At 40.2% G+C, this 24,274-nt stretch overlaps 1 protein-coding gene across 1 annotated transcript in view; it reads right to left on the reverse strand.

Annotated features, from left to right (window-relative positions):
- Positions 1-24,274, reverse strand: part of LOC115581217 (RCC1 domain-containing protein RUG3, mitochondrial-like) — a 300,274-nt gene that overhangs the window by 272,863 nt on the left and 3,137 nt on the right. The window contains exon 3 of the mRNA XM_030416122.1: positions 23,791-23,974. Coding sequence (XP_030271982.1) covers positions 23,791-23,953 — 163 coding nt within the window. The 5' untranslated portion in view covers positions 23,954-23,974. The remainder of the gene's footprint in view (positions 1-23,790; positions 23,975-24,274) is intronic.

Genomic DNA, 24,274 nt, shown 5'->3' on the forward strand with positions numbered 1-24,274 from the left:
TTACAGCTGGCTGGGATGCCGCTGCAGGAGGATACTGCAAAAAGCCCAAGGTCAGGCCACACAGCCACTGAGATGAGACACACACTGATAGTAAGGCATACACATGGTCTTTTCTTTAAGCTGCCTATCCAACGTCAGTGGTTATTTTACTCTGTACTTTTCCTACTGCAGGTTCTTTCCATCAACTGTCTTCTGCCTTTTCCAGCATAAAGTTTACTTTGTATTTTTCCTCCCTCACTTTTGCTTTTAATGCCATTTCTGTACATTTCTCTTAAGTTTCTCTATGCTGTGTGAGACCTTTGCAGGACTGCAAAAATCAATTGTATCAATCCAGAAGAGCAAGGAAGACATCAGTTGTATGAAACCATAACATGTTAGGAGACAAAAAGAAAATAAAAAAGTTAATTAAACTTTATAGGAGGATGTGTACTGATATAATATTATTATGACATGCATGGGAGGGAGAGGGTGAGGGGTGAAGAAAGTAGAAGAGTACAGGGGAGAGAGTCAAGGAGATGACAAACATGAGGTGAGCGGGAGACGGGAGGGGTTGTTGGGGGTGGGGGAACACTAACAGTGTGCTGACAGCATGTAGAACAGTCACCAGATATCTTTAATCAGTGAAATGTATTTCCCTCCTGCTCCGCCCGGGAATTGTTCAGCGGTCAGACCTGCTGGGGCGACACAAATGAATCTTGGCGGAGGTGTGGACAAAGGCGGCCGTAAGGTTATGGCATGTAGATGATTGGAACTCTGCCGGTTTCTAAGGGAGCTGCCACGTCCCACAGAGCGAGTGTCACAACCAGATGATGGGGACAGGGTACCCGCTCCCCAACCAACAATGGCATGGGCAGGGCTGCCGCACTGTGGATGTAGGAGTGTGTTTGTATGATAGTGTGCACATACACACACAATAATAATCATCCATAACCAAGGGAGTACAAGCACATTCTAACAACAGCCATACTGAATCTTTCTAGAAATATTTTCCCGATCCTCTATATTACCTAGAGAACACAAAAAGGAAAAAAGTGATGCAAGTCATGAAATGTTAAATAAAAAAAATACTTCAATTCATATATGTAAAAGAAACAGTTCATGTCTTCCTACTATTTTTAATCTGTTATTCTGTTAACAAATGCAAAATAATCATAAACATTGCTCCCTGACTAACTACTGTACATTATTCCTTTCTGACCTCATACAACAGTTTTACACGTAAGTATGAACACTACAAGATGTTTTATATCTCCATTTCATAAAAATTAGGGAAACATTAGCAAAACAAAGTTTTTGGTTATACCCTTTTTTTTTATTCAACCTACGCCTTGCTTCTTCTGACCTCATTTCAATGGGTTTCATTATGTTTATTTGGAAAACCATCTAAATTAATAAAATGTAATATACAGTGTTGTCGACTTCGCCAGATAAACCCTGATCATCATAATTTACGCCTGGGGATACAAAGAATGCTCTGCCTCAATCCTGATTTTGTAATCATGTTACTTTCATAACTTATTTTGTCTGCTTATTTGGCCTATTATTCTAAGTCCTCTGTTCAAGGGAGAGTGAAGAAAAGCCAATTTAGGCCTGGCCTCACACTGTTAACCAATCAGAGTCCAGTGGGTGTGGGTAGAGGCTGTTAAGGGTGTGGCTTATGTTGCCCCATGACCCGAGCCCCTGAGGGAACCTCACTCACGCAGATGTCTTGTCTGTAGTGCACTCTCCTCCTCACAAAACTACCTTCATTTACTGTGAAAGAGGGGAAATGTATGATAAGCAAAAATGCAGAATGGCCTAGAAGGGTGTTGTAGAGCAGCGATTCTCAAGGTCTTATCAACAGAAGGCAAAAAACACAGAGGGAAAGGGCAGCACCAAACCACAGGTGTGGAATTGTGGGCTACAAATAGTGGAAAGAGGAGGACGGGTGAGTGGAGAGGAGGATAAAGTACGTGTATGAGTGTGTGTGAAATAGAAAGCGAGAGATTTGGTAAGTGTACGATTGTGTGCTGAGGTGAGAATGTTCTTAATGGGATACAGGTGACAACATGCTGACCAGAGCCACTGAACAATGATTACTCAGGGACCCAGAGTGTGTGTGTGTGTGTGTGTGTGTGTGTGTGTGTGTGTGTGTGTGTGTGTGTGTGTGTGTGCGTGTGTGTGTGTGTGTAGACGCCAGAGGGAGAGAAAACGACATGAAGCTTTAAAGCTTAAAAACAAGGAGTTTTGGGGAACTTTCCCAATAATTCTTAATCAAGAAAACAGTAGAATATAAACAAGGAGTATAAGCAAAACTGTGATGAAATGACACTTTGAGATGATGTTGACTAAAAACTTGTGGAAGCAGTGGAAAGAGAGCACAATTTAAAGCTGAGTCCTATGAAAGCAATGTTCTGACATTATTTCATATTAATCTATATCAATTCTATAATTTTACCAGTTCATTTTAGTTTAATTTAAGTTAAAACCATCCTGAAATTATTGAATTCTTTAACATTTTTTATTATATTCGTATCAAGCCAAATCACATTGGAGGAAATGGTGAACAAAATTCAGTTAAAAAAAAATGTTTTATTCTGCAAAAAATGAAAATATACATATATAATAATACATTTGCAAGTCTTACTCATTTCACTTAAACAATGCATTTTTAAATAGCCTGTTAATTTGATTGATTTAGAACAAAGACAAGGTAGAAACTGGAACACTAGGTTTAGAACTGAATTGCAATTGCAGAAATATAATTAACTAATTTTAATTCGCAAAACTTTGACCAATAAAATAAAAAGGCTAATTAATTCTACATCAAGGCCGCCAAATTAAAGTTCTTCTTTTGACTAAAAACGCATCAACTGTCATCATGTTGGCATACAAAAATAGTCTTTGAAGCATTGAGGTAAAACCAAGGTGAGACAAGAACAAGTATCCTGACAAAAAGTTAAAATTAAATTAATACCTGACATTCAAAAAATTCAATATTAAAAACGAAAACATTTTCTGTCTGAAATTACATTAACAAGCAAAAATGTATTTTTGTTCTACTTGACTTATAAATCACCACATGAAATTAAAGAATTCTATTAAAGTTAAATTTGATTGGTATTTAATTCCATTGTTCACTTTGATTCATCTGTTGCTGATGTAAATAAGAACTCTATTATCCACTGATAACAGATGATTGTTTTCATTAGTGTGTCTTTGTGTCTCACTTGACCTCAGCTTCTTCAGTCATTTCTTCTAAAAGAAAATTATCAAGTAGCCGTACCTTCAGCGATTTTGGATTATTCTAAAATGTCCGTCAAAATTAATTGAAATATTGTGAGGTAACTTTGTAATTCCTCGTACTTGTGAATATGCATTGTGGTGCCAAAAGCACATCATTTATCAGAGCATAATTTCCTTTCCAGTGGTGTCGCCACAATGGAAATACAACATTGTGTGGAACACTGGTGCCCCCTAGTGTTAATTATATGACCTTTTGATTGGATCAACTATGATTGAAATTATGTCCAATCAATATAAGCTGGCAGGAAATGCACACAGAGGCCTCTACATGTTTCAGATTTTAAACCTACTCACATGCTGATAAAGGATTACAACACCGGATTTGATTATTTACTTATTTTCTTCTCAACTATTCTTAATAAACATAAAATAATCTGATTTACTACAGTGTAAAAGTTTTATAAATCTTAATTTCTCTGTAAAGATGTTTAGAAATATTTGATTCTTGAGTCAACAAAAAAAATCCTCACTTGATCATTAATACACACCCTTGCTGACATCTCCAGTCTCCCTGTACACACATCTCAGACATTTTGTCCAATTTAAAACCGTACCTTAACTGTCAAGCTTAATATCAGGTTCAATCCGACAGACTCAAATTTCTCCCCTCAATTGTCTCTGTGTGTGTGTGTGTGTGTGTGTGTGTGTGTGTGTGTGTGTGTGGTTCGGGGGGGTCCTTCTTTTCCAGTATCTCAGCAGGTGTGAACTTTACTAATTGCACACAAGGACACACTGTAGGTCTCTGTCCACAATTCAAAATCTACGGGCATCGACGGGTAATGATGATTTTATGACAGAATCCTGTAACGTATCTTTTTCCCTTAGATCTTTAGTTGATTTTGCCCCTGGTCCTACAATTATTGAAAAACAAAAAATAGAGTCTCAGCAAATATGAGTAGAATTTTAATGTAGACTACTGTGACCATTTGATACACATTCTATGACTTTTCTCCTCTTGCAATAACTCCTGTCGCTTTGTCATATAAATGTGTTGACTAAAACACACACACACATACACGCACACACACACACATACACGCACACACACACATACACGCACACGCACACACACACACACACACACACACACACACACACACACACACACACACAGAGTAGTTTTCCTTCACCATTGCTCGAGTGAAACTGCAACATGAACTTATACCATCAACTCTTCTCCTCTCATCTTGGAGCTTTGGAAATTAAGTTATTCTCATCTGGCAACCCTCCCTCCCCTCAATCCCCTTGATCACAAAGAAGCCGTCAAGCTGAAGATATGAAAGCACACCACAACAACCCCAAAGCCCCTCCAATAAGCATGCCATGTTTCTTATGCAAATGCCAAAGAGAAGCACTTACAAGAGGACTTTAAAAAGTACGGAGACCCCGTCAATGCAGCTGGGTATTATAACGCTTACTTGCTAATTTCTATGGGTCAGCTGTGGAGGAATAGACCTGCCAATCATTTTCTCATGTAGCAGAATTTGTCTGTCTACAAACAGGGATACTTTGCCGTTGCTATGGAGACTAATCCGAGTCCGCAACTCCCCCCGCAGCCCCTGTCCACATTCTGCGTGTTGACACCGTCAGGCGTTTTTTGAAACTACCTGATCACACATTTAGCTGGAGGCTGGTGGAGCAACCGGGAAGCTCTCAAATGAAGTTCACTGTATTCAAGGTTGGTAAGAGGGCTTCGTCACTCTCTCTATCTTACAATTACACACACAAAATACGCATGCATGCAAAGTTAAAATATAGATTTTGAATCATCTTAAGTTGGGGGAAAATATATGCAGGAAAGAGTGTTTTTCTTCACAATAGCACAATAGCTCTTAATAGTTTTGAATAGTTACACAATAGCTGAAAATATTAAATAACTTGTCTGCTATTCCAATTTTCAAATAAAAATCCATCAGAAATAAACAGCATTGTCTACTCAAAATTTACAAAATAACACAGTCCTATTATTATGTTTTTTTTTAAAAAGTCATAATGCAGAGGATAGATAATTAAAAAACAAATATTTTCAGAACGGTAAACCAGGTTGTATAGATTTCCAAGAGGAATACTCTGGGTTGTCTGCTTAAAATGCTGTGCATAGATCCTATACCTTCTCCCTGCAAATCAAATATTCATGCACTACCTTGTTGTCTCTAGTCCTGAGGGTAGAGCTGGAATTACATATGCCCCACACGCATCTTCATGAATCATATATCGCTGTATACCTACACACACTCACAGTGGCCATTATAGAGTCCACACGCACACACCTAACAAGACGAAGATATGTATGAATGCCTATCTACACGTGAAAACAACTGTCCAGCTCTTAAGGTTTATTTAGAGCATATGGACAAAGATTAGGGTTCTCTGCGGAACAGGCCTGGTACACGAAACCTCAACACCTATGTAGCACTTGAGTATGAATGAGAGACTGGTGGTGTGAGAAGGAGAAAGAGTGGAAAAAGAGGAAGAGAAGTAACCTGAGGGTGGGGTGTATGAGTGTGGAGGGGTGTTTTCACTTTCTCAGGGCAGTGGCCTTTCTTGGTGCCAGGATAGGCTCTGCAGCCCCCTTCAATTAAGCAGGAAAATTGATGTGTATCATTAATTATGTCAGTAATATCATAAATCATCACTGGGTGCAGTAATTAATTATTTTCTACTCGTGTGAAGAACATGACAGAGTAGAGATAAATAAGGGGGGAGAAAGCTAGAGTGGAATTGTGTTGGAGGCGGGGGGACCCGAATAAAGGGAGGACGGTGAGGAGGGAAGGGGAGGGTTTGGGGGGCTATTCGTCCGTCAGTAACTGGGGGGGTACACTCACACGCTCTATTTACCGGACCATTGGGATGTGACGGGAACGTGACAGCCCCCCTCCTGCTCTCACTTACCAGCCTTCTCATAGAGGAACGACAATTAGGCCTGAACGAGACGGGCACTTCCTGGAACAGATGCTGGCATTCCCTGTGAAAAGCGACCCCGTACTGCCTCTGAGGTTAAGGTGTGTGTAGCAGAGTTACCATTGCCTCTAAATGAACTAACAGCCCTGTGATGGACCATTTATAATCAAAGGGCAGCCTTAGAGAAAGTACGCCTGTAAGGCCAGTGAAGCTTGTCTGAGGAGCTGAATGCATTTTATTGTTGAAGTCCTGCCCACCATTATGGGAAATGTTTGTGGCTTGTGTGTGATAGATCTTGAGGCTCTCAACTTGAAGACTTACTTGAGATAATATACCCAGAGTAAGTGGAAGAGGCAAATAAATGACACAAAATATTGTTAGGTTATTTCTTTAGGATTTTTGTAGTATTAAATACTGCGTATATTCTCATAGTATTCCATTCCATTTATCAGGTTATGTTTCTGCAGTAGATTAATTATTTTTCAGTATCTACAGTTAGTAAAATAGACTGGAGAATCAAGATATAATCATCGTTACAACAAAAGTCAATTTATTCTAATTTCTGGATTACTTTTTATCTTTTTTTCTAACAGGTTACTCGACACCCGTAGCACAAGTAGAGTCTGGTGTTTTCTCTGTAATCTTATTTGATTAAATGGCCACTTGAATGAAAAGCATATTCAGTTGATTAAAAGAATAAAAGAGGGAATGAAGAGCTCTCTCTGAAAGGTTATCCAAGCAGAACTCACTTTTGTGCAGATTGTGCACTCTGTATTCTTTTAAAGAGTTTAAAATGTTACGTTCATTATTTTTCAATTGTGTAAAGCACATGACACCTGTGATCCTTGCCATTATCTGGCAAAATCTCTATCTAAAATGTGCTACTACTACTTTTAAAAGATGACAGACATTGTGTTGGTCTTATTTAAGTAGTCTACACAGGAATGAGCCTAACACCCACAGTATATGCACTCAAAATCTTGCACTACAGAAAGTCTGAAAAGTGGTAGGGAAGGTGATAGAATGCTGGCTGCAGCCTGGGAGATTTCAAACTCCATTGCCTTTAGCACGGTAAGTGTTGACTGACTCACATGCTCGTGTGCCTTCTCCCAGACCTTTGTGGATGCAGAGTATCGATCCGGAAGATGGGGAGGAGATGAAGGGAGGAGAACTGGTGCTGAGAAAAAGTAAACACCGCTCCAGATGACAAAACACTGATCACCCCGGAGACCTCGACCTTCCCTGCTCTCTCTTTCTCCATCGTTCTTCGTGACCTTTGGCACCCCGGCCTAAAGCCCTGATCAGCCCCACAGTTTTTACCCACTATGTCTATACAGGGTTTGTGCGTGTTTGGACAGAGTATTCCATTAGGGCATGTGAGCATTACGACTGACAAAAGAGGTACTTATTTTAAGATATTTTTTACATATGTACAAGCAAGGTGAGGCAGCTGAAGCGTTGAGCGAGAGGGGTTTAGGGAACACAGGCATCTAAGCCAGTGTTTAATATCAAGTGCGCACGGCGGAGTTTAATCAATACCAGGCCTCTTTTGTTCCCTGCCTGCTGAGGAGAGCAGCGGCCATTCACTCCAAAAAGGTTAATGCTGGGGGTCAAGTGATTTCACACCCACACCAGGATCCTCCATGTCACCACAGCTACCACGCCTCCAGCCGCCATGACACCAGCATCCTGATTTATGGGTTGTGAGAGGGTGATGGGATGGAGGGGGGGTGCAGTGTTATTTTATGATAATGCTGTCCCTCTGTACTCCCACAAATGAAGGGAGTGAGAGACGAAAAGCAAAGGAGAGGAGAGAGAGCAGACTCAACCTCCCTAGCACCCACGTGGGTGTTTTTTTTTTCCTTCTCTCTGTCTTCTCTCTGACATGGTGCTTTTGTTTCAGCCAACTGGCTCTACATGCAGACAGAATGGTAATCTTTATTGTAATAATTGCTCTAAATTGCGTGTCCACTTGTGAAAGGGCAGTGATGCTCGGCGCAACAGCAGTGACTCATGATGGATTAGAATATCAATAATGCCATTGACGGAAGATTACAAATCTGTGAGAACTGTTTATGACGCCTATCAACAAATCAGACAACACATTTTTGCCATTTGCCTTTGAATTAAGAAGTGAAAAGTGAAGCTGTAAATATCCCATCTGAGATCTCACTGTCTGGTTTGATAAATCTATATAATGGGGGTGGCATGGTTAAGAAGGTGCCAGAGAAGGAAGAGGCGCAAGAGGAATTAACATGAGGACTTATCTCGCACGGGCCATTATTTAAACCCTCACTATTCTAAACACACCACCCCTCCAATGAGAAGGACAATAAATAATCCTTCCAAATAAAATCTATTCCCTGCAAATTCTCCAGGATACAGCCCATCATTATCAGTAGGAGGGGACAGACAGCAATTAATAACACAGCCACCCGTCTCTCAGAGAGCATCCATCTTATTTTCATTAGGTCTATTGCTGCATGTGTAAGTGTGCCGGCTTGTGTGCGAGTGTGTGCTTGTGCATGCATGTGTACGTGTGAGGGGCTGTGTAACTGCATGCATATTTATCTGTTGTCAAATGATTCCACTCAGCCACATTCCCTTAAAGTCCAGCCTTTGCTCTGTGGGCCTGGATGTATGCTGTTTGAGGTAATTTTTTTGTGATCCTGCCTCTAATTTTTTCTAATGCCTTATTAATGCCCTACCAGAACCACCTTTGATTCGCTTCTCTACATTTCCTGCGTTTTTTTATCTCGTGTTTGGAGGCAGTATTCTCTCTCCAAAAGGGCAATTGCACTAGCATTAGCATCCTCTAGGTCTCTGGGGTTGACAATAGCAATTAGCTTCAATGACGGAGCGATATGAGAGGCTGCTGATTGACAGTTGCCCCCAGAGAAGAGGCTGACTGAGGTGACAGCTGGGCTCTCCACTCTCCCTGGCTGCCCCAGGCTCTGGCCCTGTGTCATCCCATGCGCCAGCCAAACCCTTCCCCAGCATACAGTCACATGTCTAGTTACATCCTGTGCGGTGGCCAAACCCTTCCCCATCACTCAAGCTCATGCCTTGTTATATCCTGTGTGTCAGTTAAACCCTTCCCCCTTCCCTGCCTGTTTCTTGTTATTCTAACGCAGCACAATATGACACACAACACTGACCTTTCATTTTCCCTTTCCCTTGCCATACTGTATGTGTGCGTGCACATCCAAAGTGTGTGTATCAGTGGACATGTTTCCATCGTTTCGCCTACAGTACAGCCTGATGGTTTGGTACCTCCTCTGTGTCAAAGCAACAACTCCAGCAGCCCTGACACATCAGTGAGTGTTTCTTCAGTAGAAGCCTGAGGAAATGAAGCGCTCCACGTCTATTGATCCCCCTACACTCCACTGTGCATCAGGGAGACTTTGTTTTCACTGCCTAACAGAAACACAGCTCCATCAATACTGTACAGTACTCCTCGGCACCATCTCCTCTCCTCACACAGTAGCGTCCCAGGAGGCCTGTGATAGACTCCACTAACTGTACACAAACTGTACTGAGAGAGAATACAATATGTTTGTGTGTGTTGTGATGTGTTTGTCAAAGCGCAGAGGGGGGCCCTGGGATGGCAACGGCAATTTAAGGAGTATAAAAGACATATTGGCAACAATGCTTTGTGAATGATGTATTATGTAATCTGCCCCGGGAGTATATCTCTTCTACTCCATCTCCCTCACTTTTTCTCCCCTTCCATCTTTCTAGCTCTGTTTTTCCCATCTTTATCTTCCTCACTTCCTCTGTGTGTGTGTGTGTGTGTGTGTGTGTGTGTGTGTGTGTGTGTGTGTGTGTGTGTGTGCGTGTGTGTGTGTGTGTGGGGTAGGGCTTTTAAGGCTCACTTCCACATGCATCAAAATAAGTGCCAATAAACAAATCACTGCACTAAACGGCATCAAGGTCACATCAATCTGAGAACAACAATGCTGACTGGTTTCACCAGAGTCTATTAGTTGAGGGGGGGAACAAGCAGGCACTGGGCCAGGTTCTGTCAGTGTGTGTGTGTGTGTGTGTGTGTGTGTGTGTGTGTGTGTGTGTGTGTGTGTGTGTGTGTTTGGGGGGGGTGGAATGGTGAAAGAGACCTCTGTCAGCACTGATAGAGCCCAACCACTCTTATTTATGGCCTACTGTACTCCATGTTCAGCATTCAGCCTTCAGCCAGTAAATAGGACAATAGTCCACAAGTCTTATCGCACATGTGTGTATTGGGGGGGAATCTTGACAAATCTCATTTCACATTTCAACCCCAGATTGCACAGTTATGTGCATTCTGCATTTAATAATATTGATTTACTTACTAATGAGCATGACAGTCCTCTGCCGCTGCTGTTGCTTCTTTAAGAAGTATTAGAGAGCTCTGTTAGAGACCTTTTGCATTTCTGCATTAATCTGTGACAATAATTCTGCTGAGACAATCTGACAAATGACTTTAACTAATTTATTAGTCGAATTAGTCCTGACTATTAGAGGATTATCAATATTTGTATGTTGCAGTATGTCGGCATTTTTAAAGATGAGTTTTTAAGATCTCTCTCTCTCTCTCTCTCTCTCCCTGTCTCTCTCTCTCTCTCTCTCTATATATATATAGATATATATATATATATATATATATATATATATATATATATATATATATATATATATACACATATATATATATATATATATATATATATATATATATATATATATATATATATATATATATATATACATATATACACATACATACACACACACAAACACACATTGTAATACACACTTTGTCAACATTCACTGCGTGGTTGCAGCATCTTAGAGGCCTTAAATCTGTATGTAAAATTGAAATAAATATTTCACTTTTAAAACACTGGAAGGACATTTTGAAGGAATAACTGAAACTCTTCATTTACAGTGAGGGAGACAAGTCATGTTTTTTCCTGTTGCCATTAATAAAAAATATGTATGCATGCAAATATATTGCCCTTTTGCCCTTTCATACTCACTGGCCTTCGAAGTAACTGAGCAGCTAAAGTTCAAGATTATTAATTTTGAAAACTGTTAATAGATAACTCACAAGGGCACTCACTAGAAAATGTATCTTTTAAAATTTTATTTTTAATTTTATTTAACCAAAATGACCTTTATTTAGTGAACATACTGCTGATTATGTATTGGTCTTTTCACTGGAAAATAATAACAAAGCAACAATGTGCCATGTCAGTAAATGAAGTAAAGAGTAAAGAGATGTGATTAAAAGGGATCAAAGGTAAGGAACAAAAGTTAAAACTACATTATATTCTGATAGTCAAACAAGCTTTTACTGAGAGGGGGAAAAAGCTGCTACCCCCACAAAACTCTGTACTCTTCTAGGCAACTGCAACTTTAGTAAGGAATAATATGATGTGGTGTTTATGTAATTGTTTGGCTGAGGTTGCAAACCACTTGATTCTACAACACATCCCATAGAATTTATAACCTCTTAAAGTGAAGTCCAATTAAACACTGAAAAAGTGCCACTTTATGAGTTTCATATGCACACAAACAGAATCATCAATGAATTGTTGCACTTACTCGTATCTACAAGCACAAAAGCTCCCACACACGTGCACTCACACAGGCACCTGAAGATGTCTTGCATTGAAGTTTACCTTTCCATCTCAGTTAAATCTAACCTCCAATCAGAGTTATTGATTGGATGAAATCACCAGCAAGTGGCACATCTTTACTATATTTAGCCTAACCCAGAGGGAGCTCTCAAAACTCTGACACCACAGAAAATGTCTAACCCAGTGTTCATTTAGCCAGACATACATTAAATGGTATTAATAGCACACCACTTAATGGATCAATTCCCTCTGTTTATGTAAAGTGGAGTGGAAGAGAGGAGGGAGGAGAAGATGGAGAGAGAGACAAAAAGGGAGGGAGGGATTAAGGGAGGGAATGAGATATGGTAAGACAGGGAGAGATATTTCTGTGTGTGGGAGAGTTGCGAGTGGAAAAACGCACCTTATTAAATGACAAGCTTTTCCTGGTTTGCGCTAATTAATTGCGCACTGCCACTGACTGCTAATTTGCTGGGAAAAATGCATCCCAAAAGCAAAGGGGGCTCCTGCTTGAACTTTGCCTCAGAAGCACCTAATTCACCTGTGACTGCAGCTGTGTCTCTCTCCTGGACTGCAACACTATTAAATTAGAGCGCCTGGGCCATCAATTTAATAAGCGCTGGAGCAGATCATTTGAATAAGGACAGTATTAGTATTCTAGCTGAGCACAACTAAGAGCAGCTGACCTTTTTCACCGCCAAGAAGATCCTTGAACACATCCAGCTGAATCAGAGAACACGGTAATAAGCCCGTCAATGTTTAACAGTGTCAAAAGGAAGGGGCTTTTTTTTTTTTGCTCTCTCTTCTTCAGCCCATCACCCCCAATCCCCATGGTAGTGCCAGCTATTGTGGTCTATCAAGCCAGCCAGGATCTCAGCAATTTAAAACGCTGGGATAGACGAGAGGAAAAAAAGGCAAGAAGGGACGATGCATAAAAACATGCTCACATAATGCTGAAAGAGATTTCTGATTAATTGCACTTTAGTCTGCACCGGTCTCTTTGTGCATGTGTGTACAAGTCCACACATGCAGTCATACACTATGTGCACCAATGTATACCTTCTTTCCAGATGTAGAATTGATTTATGTGCATGTTGGGGTGTGGAATTGATCAGTGCACATCAAAATTCCCTGTGAACTCCCACATAACAAATCAGATCCTGACCTTTGGCTCCAACATCTTTAGCTGCTGATGCACACCTGGGGTACAGCCTATTAAGCACTGTTTTGACACATACTGTAGCTGTTTTGAACAGTACCAGGGTGAATTGACAGGATAGTGAAACATTAGTGGTAGTAATGCATTGGGCTGTGAAATAGATCATCCACAGTGACAGTTATGGTGCCTGTCAGACCGTAGAGAAAGAGATTTAACTAGCCTTTTGTCTGCATGAAATAAACATTGCATGGGAGGTTAAATGCTCCAACATATGACTGCTTGGCGAGGAATCAAGCACTTTCTAAGTACCTACAGCAGTAATGAGCATTTGGTAAATAATGTTGAAATACCCAGTGATCCTACGCAGAAATAGTGTAGACTTTGTTCATTTTAGGCTGTTAATTTAAGGCCAATTATTCCTAAAGACTGTGAAACTGTCAGATTTATACTGATAAAGCACATTTTTACTGCCCCATTCTTTGCAATCTTACTAAGCAGCCTTGAATTTACAGAAACGCTTAGAGGCAACAAGAATGTTATGACAGGCAACACAGTAATCGATATAGGGCAGTGAGCACAACACATCAGGCTCCAAGGGTAACATGGAAAACAAGGTCTGTGACTGGTCATACCACTGCCACTGCTTGGGCTTTATCCAGGGATATAATAAATAAACAAGATGGCGTCTCATTCACTCACCATGCAGCACTTAAATGCTGAGGACAAGAAAGATCCATAAATAATGGGGGAGTAAGATGGTAGATATATGTTTGGCCTGGGAAACGGCCGGCTCTGTGTTTTATGGGGCTAGTTGCAATGTTGATGAATATTTGCCGGTCCGGAATCATAGCTTAATGTCAGCCCACAATTTGTTGCAATTAGTCGGGTGATTTATAGGAATACCGGGGCCGAATGCATGGTAACAATTAACACAGCTTTCTCTAGGCTTTTTATTAATGGGGTGTCGCAGCAGAAGAAGGTTTCAACCAAAGCTAGTACATCTGCAGGCCTCTCAGTGTGTGGCAGCGTCCGGCAACATAGATGGAGGACAGACTAACCCAGCTCAGCAAGAGCCACACAGGCTGTGCAAAGTGACTCACTCTCCCACTGATTGTGTGTGTGTTTGTGTGTGTTCTAAGCTCTGTCTTTATGCCCATTTATTTAATTTGAAATAGCATTAATGCTTAATGCACTTTTACATTTTTTCTATATATAATGTAATTAGACAATGTTCGACAAATTAGTATACAAAACACATTGTTGTTTTAGTAAATGCAATTTAGAGTTCCATTAACAACAAAATTAATCAAATTGGACATAATATTTGTGGGCTTTGTTTTTTTCTGTTGTCTAATTAAATTGAATATGTTTCCTCATCAAATGTTAAAAATGTAAAAAAAAAAAAAAAAGTGTTCTCAAATTAATGATTAAATATACAAATACATGCAATTTTCAAATGTAATTTCTACTTCTCATAAGCGGCATTTGGCATTTAACTATGTACTTTTTTAAAACTATGCAATGAGACAAACAGTTAAAAAGGAACCAAACAGCTGTTCTGTCTGGCAATAACAGGGTTCAAGTGGAGCGATGTGCCCCTAAACGGCTAATAAACGGCACAAAATGAGCCTGCAATTAAATTTATACACTTGATTGCACTGCTGTCATGTCCACTACAGGCTTATCGAACACCTGGGATCTATTTCCTAATAGAACCTTGGGGAGAGTTGGAAAGAGAGAATGAGGAGGGGGGGGGAATGAACAAAGCAATCTTTTCTCCCTTGTATTTTTGGCTGCTTTCTCAGACGTTTGTAGAGGATCCTCTTCACTCGTGCAGAGGGTTTGAAGTTTTAAAGGGGAAAGACAAAAGAAGTGGTATTTCATTGAACAATGTTGTATAGCTATAGAAAATTACTTTGCATACATTTAAATTGTGGCGGTCATTTTTAGTCATTAGTTAGGATGGTTATGACACAATCTAACAAAAGGTTTGTATTTCTAACAAAAATCTGCGGAGATGTACAGCTTTCTGTAATCGCAAATGTCATTCCTTTCTAATTTTCCAGTGTTTTTAACAATTGTGCATGCAAGGCACTGAGTAGCATAAATGTCTATATATGTTATTTGTGACCTGTCTCACCAAGTTACAAGCATCAAAATGACAATGAATAATGTGTTGCAAATCTAATGAAATGACAGATTCTCTTCTAACTGACTCCATAAGCGCTGACACTGCACTGCAATACCTCTCAGCCATGCTTCAACACTCCATTTCATCATGAAAAAAGGCGTCAGCACAGCAAATTATAATCGTTAATAAACCTCTATTTGATAGTGCTCGACAAAACTGTAATGTTACTGTGAAAATGCTCATCTTTTTCTCACATCTAGTAACACTTATCTCTAACTCATTTTGAATACCTCACAGCAAGCCTTTTATGTCCTTATCAAGGATGTATACTGACCTGCAGAGCTGCCGCCTGAAAGAACTGTGAAAGTGAAATAGTAGTACTTTATATTTTACTTACAAAAACTGTAATATGTACTTTGAACCATAGACTCAACAGGTCACCTTTAAACAAATACATTCAGATAGACACATGTAGATACACATTAGTATCAGTAAAAACTGCAAGCAAAAGGTTCAACTCTCTTCATTGTATTTGAGTAGAACTTAAGAAACATACTCTTATTCTGTGTTATGTCTCCTCATCTACAGCAAAACTTCTCCCTTGGTTTCCTTCAATTTGCTAATTACACAGAGTAATTTCAGAGAGCTCAGTTGATAGAAATAGTCACGTTTTGGGGACTATGGGCCAGCAATCTGTGCCTAACCAGCGCTAAGTCACATAAAGTATGTGGCAGGGGGCCAACAACAATTTTGCTAACCCTTTTTTAATTGTGGGAGGGTCATTCACAAAGCCCAGTAGAAAGCATTAACTACTGAACTGCGACTGACAAGGGCAGGTTTCCCACCAGCAAGAGGCACCTTGCAGGCAGGCCGAGAAGGAAAAAAAAGAAAAATAATACAGAAATACATATATTAAAAGACACATTTTAGCACTGGCCGTATAATTCTCAAATGATGAGTATCTAATATGTTTTTTGTTGTTTAATCTTGTACTGAATGTGTTATATATTTTTTTTTATTTTGTTTAGTTTTGTTTTTGTTTTTTTTATTTAATCTGACATTTCTGTATTGGGAACCAAAACCATAAATAATTCAGTCAGCTCCTTATTTGATTATGTTGTTAATTTTGTGACCTTGTCAAGCAATTATTTGACAAACTCTACCTTTTCTCTGCTTACCTGGTTCACTGGTTCACTGAGTGGCTAATGGTATTTTAACTTGGCCAAATTATTAGCATTTTTCTGAAGTAGCCGCAACACAATTGGTTCAATATGTTACACACTTAAAAATTTAACAGATCAATCTTCCAAGGAATTTGCTAATTTTTCTCAAGGATTCATCATCCAAGGGAATGTGGAAATGAAGAAATATACATTCTCTTCTCATTTCTTACTCTTACCTTAAATTATCCTTTTTGACAGCTGACTAACAATCATCATCACAGCTCAAACAGTTACCTGTGAGAATGGCCATAAATCCTGTTAAAATAACCAAAACCGTCTCTCGCGCTTTCTTACCCACAAGAAGCAACCTGTCTGTAAGCACACACCATCTGTACATGGTTAGAGCCTTATGCACACAGATGGCAGCCAAACACTCCCAAAGTTGCTCCGTCCGCACGTCTAACCTTACAAAGCAAACTAATTAACAGTAAATCGCAGAGAGAAGGAAGGAGCACTTTGAAAGAGTTTGCAATGACTCTAATGAGGAGAGAGAGAGGGAGAGAGCGCGAGAGAGAGAGAGGGAGAGGGGTCATCTATATAGTAATGCCAGAGGGATGGGGGACTTCTGCTGAGGCACTAGGTTTACTGCCCTCTTTAAGATCCATATTAAATGAGGGCTACTTATCGCCAAGCCTCTGTCCCAGCACACAAGCCTTTAACAGCATGGTGCGGGGCAGAGGGCAAGCATCTGAAAGGACGGAGATGAGTGGTGGTGGAGCTCGGAAGGGAGAGAGGAACCTAAATTTGCCAAATAAGATATCGCTAGAGGCGCTTCCTGTTTTATACTTTATTATTGGAAAGAAGCCCTTAAAACGTTATCCTGGGGTTCAGGGGTAAGTAATTATTTTGCTATGGGCACAGGGTTTAGTTAGATCTGGGGGTGCATCTTCACCAGTACTATATTTGAAATCCACCTGTTGTGGCAAAGCAGCCAAATAACCTTGTGCCAACTGTGTGCCACTTCTTAAATAAAAAAACATACTACAAGAAAATACTACATTTAATTCATTTTCTTTAAATGACAAGCAACCAGTAAAGGACTCGTATGTTGTTGTGGCTGTTGTCATTTCACGAGACTGTGTACCCATACTTTCAGTGGCCTACCACACTTATGAAATTCATTTTGTGAAAAGGAGGACAACTCCTTGGAAAGTTAATTAGTAGGAAACAAGCAGAGGAAAAGGCAGGAAACGAGAAATGACCCGGCTGCCAAAAGTAATAACGTTTTCATTATTTATTTCATTATTCATTTGTGGATGTGTTCAGACAGAATTAATAATAGAAATCCCTGAGAGAAAATGTTTGCGCTGGAACCCCATTACGAGCAGGCCAAGTCCAGTGGCACAGTTAGTTAACATGCACAAATGTACTGCCCCCGACAAATAACATATCAAGTGGAGCTCTGCATTATGCTGTGCTCTCAAACCTCTCTCTTTCACTTCTTTGCTTTTCATTTAATTGTTTCAGTCAGGGTTAAGGTTGTATTCAAACTGCTACTCCCTGCCACCTTTATGGAAAAATAATATAATTTAAGAAAAAACTAAAGCTATAAAGCAATCATCTGCTGCCAAATGCTGTGAGAACGGTATCGCAATAATCACCATGGCATTCACTTAAATGTCTATTGCTCTGTTTTCATAATAAAGTGAGCTGTCCATTTCTCCCTGAGAAAACCAGTAATGAAGCACAGAATCAATTAGAAGTCCCTTTGGAGAGCAGAATTTGTGCTGTTCCATTACACAATTCCTCTTTTTAGTCCAAACATTACTCTGCATGATATTCCCTGATCTGGCCTGTGTTTGCTTTTTCTCACTGTTTACTGCAACACTTCCAGGCCAACCAGCATTTGATTTTCCCCACTGAGATTCCAAACACACTCCCAATACGCGCTCTGGAGAAAATGAGGCCGGAAAGGAGTAGTGGCGAATCATTCAAGGCTGTCCAAAGATCTCTATTACAAAAGCAGATTTTATTTTCACTTCCAACACAGACATCTCTGATAAAAAGAATGTCAAAGGCAACTGGGATGACTGGCTTTTCTCTTGGCATATTATTTTTCACTTATCAAATGTGTTTCCCTGCTTACCACCCTCCCAACCGCAACCTACCCACCCAATTCCTGGCTTTACTATATTAAGGAAAATTGGGAACGGATGGCGAGGGACAGAGTGCCTCATTGGATCAATCTATCCATCTATAGAAGATCGAGTAAAGTTGGGGGGGGAATTATATTTTTTTAAAAAGAAGAGAGCCTTGGCCATGTGTCAGTTGAGCATTTTTATATTAGCCATACGCAAGGCATTTCTTTCTTACCCTCCTATTCGCTGCTCAAAGCAGCAGGGCCACAGCCATGTGTGAATAATCACACAGAGGGCCTCAGAGGTGCCCTCACTGCCTTACAAGAGGCTGGCCGCAAGGGCAGATGGGGGAGGCGCAGGTTGCAGGAATTGAGCGATGGGGGGTGGAGGGGGTCTAAAACGTTAACACATTGAGGATTTGGATATCCTCACAAGCTTGTCTCATTAGCTGCTAATTGGCACGACGTTCCCCCATCTTTTGTACTGCATAACGTTTGTCTTTTTTTCCTTCATTTCTCTTGATGAAGATGGTGAACTACATATCTTGAGTGCTCCATGCTTCGCTGAGAGAGCGTTAAGCCCATATCACTGCAACATAAACACTTCTGTCCTACGATTAACCTTAAAAAGGAACTGAGTGCAAAACTGAATGCTCAACCTGTTCAACTGAATTAGCGCAGAGATCAAGGGGAAAAGCAAGATAGAAAGAAAGGGAAGGAACAGTCGGGGAGAGAGCGGAAAAGAAGCAAGGACAGGAGTTATTTTTCCCCCTTTCCCCCTTTTTTCCACCCACTCACCTTTCTCAACTGGGAAATTGTAGAAAAACATCAACACAGCTAAATGGTGAATTATTACCAAAGCTCCTCTCTGTGCTGGGTCCAAAGCAGACATATTGGAGTTGTCATGCAGGGGGATGGCCAATACTTTCCTAGAATTATTCTGAGTATTGCGCTCTTTGACAAACATTAAACAAGACAATAAAATACATAGGTAAAGCTGTATTTGCCTAAAGGCATATATGGCTTGAAAGAAAGACATGAAGAAAGAGAAAATGTGAAAATGGGTCTCCATATTAACAACAGTTTCCTGACAGTCCAAGCAAATTATACATTTACAGAAGAAGCCACTCTGGTCTGCATGAACCCTATCCTCAAGGTAGAACCTGGACATGACTGGTTATTTGAAAGGGATAGTCATGTGTGCACCATGAGAATATTGTTGCGACTGTCTCCATCTGTTTCTCTCTGCCTGTATCTTTATCTATCATGTTGATTCTACAGAGATTCTAACTCTGCCCTGAATGTCAATAAGGATTGGATGGATGGCAGGTCAATTGTCCATTCCTGTTACTTTAGATTTAATTTTTTTATAAAAAAAAAGTATTGGATTTCAGGGCAAAGTAATTCAGAGCAAACTATGTCTGCTGTGATCTCTTTTAATGGGCATCATTAAACTGAATAGACAGAGCTGTATATCTCTCAATGTTTGCAGAAGGATTTTTATGATGAGTCGAAGAATAGAGGATCTATCAATACTTCCTTTTACTGACGAGTGGTATAATATTATGCACTTTAAAAATTCCAGACTGTGTTCTTTATCACTAACAGGTGCATGATGTCATTACAGTCTTTATTTTTAAAAATGGTTTTAGGTCGAGGAAGGAACTGTGTTCCTAGCTGAGGAATGAGGGGAGCATCTGAGAAATGCTTAACTCATAAGTGGTGCAATGCTTACCAACATTATGCATAGGGAATAACTGGAAAATAGTGCAACATGACGGTTATAATTATGGTGAGGGTGAGGACTCTGCTTTATGTTAAGAGAGATGTCAAAGAGGAAGAGAGGGTTAGGAAGCTGGGTCATCGCCCATATATGCTGTTTAATACCTGACACCAAGGCCGAACGAAGGTTCATAACTCATAGGAAATAGAGGTGAAGAAAAAACGAGGGGTGACCAAAAAAAAGGAAGACTTAACTTCCCAGTTCTCCTCTCCCAACTCCTGTCAGAAAAATCTAAGAAACAAAATCTTTAAGAAATATATACGCACTCTGTGAAACCTAATTTCTTTGCCTACAACATTCGAAGACCTAAATCAAAGTAACTACTTCTGACCAAAGAAATCTGACTTCTAACACAGTCCATGGGACTCACAAGAGCGAAGCCTCCTGTACAAAATTAGAGTGGGTCACAAGCGGCCAGCACATGAGTCCTTGGCTTCATCCAACATTGAACAGATCAAGGGCCTCGAACTAAAGCAGTACTGACACTGACCTCACTGAGACCCAGCAACTGAAACAGCCCTAACAAGGTATTAGCAGGCACCTCTGTATACCCTCCAACTCTCAGCCCGGGTCTAAAGAAACACAGCTGCACGGGGTGTTTTCCAGGGCGAAGGGCAAACTTGCAAGCAACGTGGTGCCCCTGGCTAAGCTCAAGGGTGCAGCTGGAAGTTCAAGAATTCAAAGCAGTGGGGGGGCAAAGTTTACAGAGATTTTCTTTTTTTAATGACATTTTTCTCTCTCCAGCATTCAAGTTATTTCACTTAATTTTTGGTTATCAATTTTAAGAGGAAACCATGCCTGTCTTTTCTTCTCCCATGAAATAAATCTATTGTATATACTATAAATATATGCATTTCCTGATGAAATGGATGAGAGTTTAGTTTGCCCTCTACGAATGTGGTATAGTTGTGTGGGTTTTTGTGTGTGTATGCATGCGCAAGCACGTATGGCGGTCGTCTCTGTGTGACTGTGGGCGTCTGGAGGAGAGAGAAGCCTCATCTGTTACCAGCCCAGCCCGGCCGGCCCGCCGCGTGAAGTAGAACGACAGGGTGTCACCGTCGACGACAGTGATGGATGCCCTAAATTCTGTAGGCAACTTGGGCAATTGGACACATTAACAACAGGCACCTGCTTTCCCCCATACAAATCTATTAAAAGATAACAGCAATGGCGGCTCCCACACTATTAGTAAATTATAGCTCTGTCTGAGTGTGAGGTAAGTGTGGGCCTCCCTTTTCCCACCTACCCCCATCCACTCTCCGTTGATACACGTTCTTATTGGCAGTCTAATAGTGCCACCCAGTGGCAGCAATTCATAATGCTTTTCTAAAACATGGAGCAACATGGACGAAAAAAAGTCAAAGGAGACGAAGTTTACTCAAAGCTCATCATGCCACACTTATCTGAAGACAAGATTTGTGTATCATAAAATAAATAATAATTTACTAATTGACTAAATGACTAATTCTATTATAATCATAAAAATAAGTTCCATGTAGCCTAATTATTTTAATTATAAAATGTGTCATAAATTACACCAGCAATTATTCATTGTCAGACTTGCAATCTGAACACAAATACAAAACTGACACCAAACATATACTATTAACACACAGCGAGAGTTTGCCAAGACAACTGGCCCTAAGACAATTTCATTTATGGTTGATCATTGAATGCTGGTTGGCGATAATTGCTGGGATGAAAACCTTTAAACGTTAAATGATTTATCTTATTCTGTTAATGGTTAATGTTGTGTTAGAGAGAGTGTTTGTGTGTGTGTGTGTGTGTGTGTGTGTGTGTGGTGTGTGTGTGTGGGTGGGTGTGTGTGTGTGTGGGTGGGTGTCTGTGCATTTTCATCGGGTCTGTGTGTGTCAGTGGGTTGCACTAATATTTCATAAACAAGCCTTTCACTGAGCTCACTGGGCAAAATGGCCAAAATTCACAAAGAGACAATGTCGCTGACAAAAACCCATTATGGCCTACTGGAGACCTCCTCTATTAAAACATTAACAGGAGACCAGTACTCAAAACATGACACCATTATGACATATCTTGGGCTAGAGCTCAGGTACACCACATAAACGTGTGTCACATAAATTTGCTGTGGGTAAATATTTCTGTGTCTGTGAGGGGGGTATGTGTTTGCGAGATGGTCTAGAATAAAGGAGGACAAGACCAGTAAATACTTTTACAGCTGGCAATTTGTCAGGATGTGTAAATGTCTCCAATTCCAAACAGCACTGGAGTAAAATTTACAGTCACTCTGGAAGTGACAATGCACAAAAAAGGACCACTTTTTACTCTCTCTCATCTCCCTCAGACCACTAAAACCTTCCAATAAATCTCCTCCAGTCCCCCCAGATGTCTGCTGTTGTCAGATATCATGCCTTGACAATGCCTTCCACTATCATTGTCTTGACAGAAATATGATATGTGAAACTGCAATGTCACATCACTTAACATGATTTAGCCTAAGCTAGCCAGCACCATTTTAATCAATCAAAAATGTCACCTTTTTCCCTGTAATGATAGTAGAGGTATAGGATCTCTGTGTTGGGGTGATCTATAAGACTTATCTAGGCTACTGATTTATGACTACTGCCAGCTAATGTACTGAAGGAGCTTCCTCCCTTCTCGTGATCAGGGTTTCTATCAAATTGGCAAATAAGTAGGCCAGTATTACCTCATGGGCAGAGAGGTAGACACTTCATGTGGTGTGTAAACCCTACACATATTAAATTATATGTGTTTAACCTGTACAGAATAATCTGTTTTCTGAAACCTGTATTTGCAGTCATGGTACCACAAGCTAGTTTGGACAAACATGTCCATCAAATGTCAGAGAGTATGTATGGTAGTTGCTAATGGATTCTATGGGCTTGGTCGCTTACACATCGTTTGATCAAATGTCTCCCTAAGCTAATTGCTCTGTAAACTCTCCAAAGCCTCACTGGATAACTGTGGCTTTTAGCAAATTACCATCAGACTATTAACAGTATATCTGACTGGCTATTGTAGCTTGTCCCAATAAATTCCATATACTGCAATACCTAGCAGACATTTCCCAAAACAGCAAAACATCAACGTGAGCAAAAACATGAATGGTAAAGATAAACTTACCTCTATATTATTAAAAAAAAAGGCAATGCATACATTTCGCTAATTTAAAATAAATTGCACATAACACAAAGTAAAAAATTCTGCTTAGTTCTAAGAGATTACATTCCCCAAGATAATGTCAGTAACATACATACATACATAGATTCCATCATTTGAATGTAAAACAGCCATAGACTAGTGAAAGGTCAAACTGCCAGAAAGCAGAAAAGCTATTGAGTTAAAGCTAAGTTAAATCAAAAGGTAAGAACGGCTCACTAAATTCTTTTCACCTGTATAGATTTACTTTACAAAGTTTACACCAAGAGGAGACTCGATATTCGGCACCAGTGTATCACAGGAGGAAGGGATATGATATATTTTCATATTAATGTTATCAAAGTCAAATTCAAATCTAATGCATTAACTAATATCAACACGACGTATGGCATCTAGACGATGACACAGTGTTCGATAAAAGACAACAAACAGTACACAAGGGAACTGGAACCTGTACCTGTGATCACAATGGAGTGACTGGATCCACATGCAAGCAGCTTCACCCTTCCTAGTCGTCCTGCTTTGAACTCTCCCAGATGGGCCTCCTCTAGACCAATGTCCCCTGGTCTTCCATGTCCAGTCTGCCCAAGCTCCCCACTACCCCAGCAAAGCAGCATCATATCCAGTTTGCACAGTATGTCCTGGGAGTGCAGACAGAGAAGAGGGATTTGCTTTAGGTGACATAAGATCGGTAAACAAAGTTTGCTTGGTACATTTTTAAACAACAGACATTAGTTTCCTCATAGGTTAGGAACTAGAGAGTATTTCATCACCTGCATTTATATGACACACACCAATAAGTGTTTTGAGATGTTGCAGTGGTACATGACTTGTATATGACAGATATGGTCCCACATACAGTGTGATGAAAAATGGTGGACAATTTTTATCTAAAACAGCTGTTTACAAATACTGTCCTCCAGCCAGCATTAAGCTTGCAT

Source organism: Sparus aurata, chromosome 5 (genome assembly GCF_900880675.1).
Source record: "Sparus aurata chromosome 5, fSpaAur1.1, whole genome shotgun sequence".
NCBI classification, from domain to species: Eukaryota; Metazoa; Chordata; class Actinopteri; order Spariformes; family Sparidae; genus Sparus; species Sparus aurata.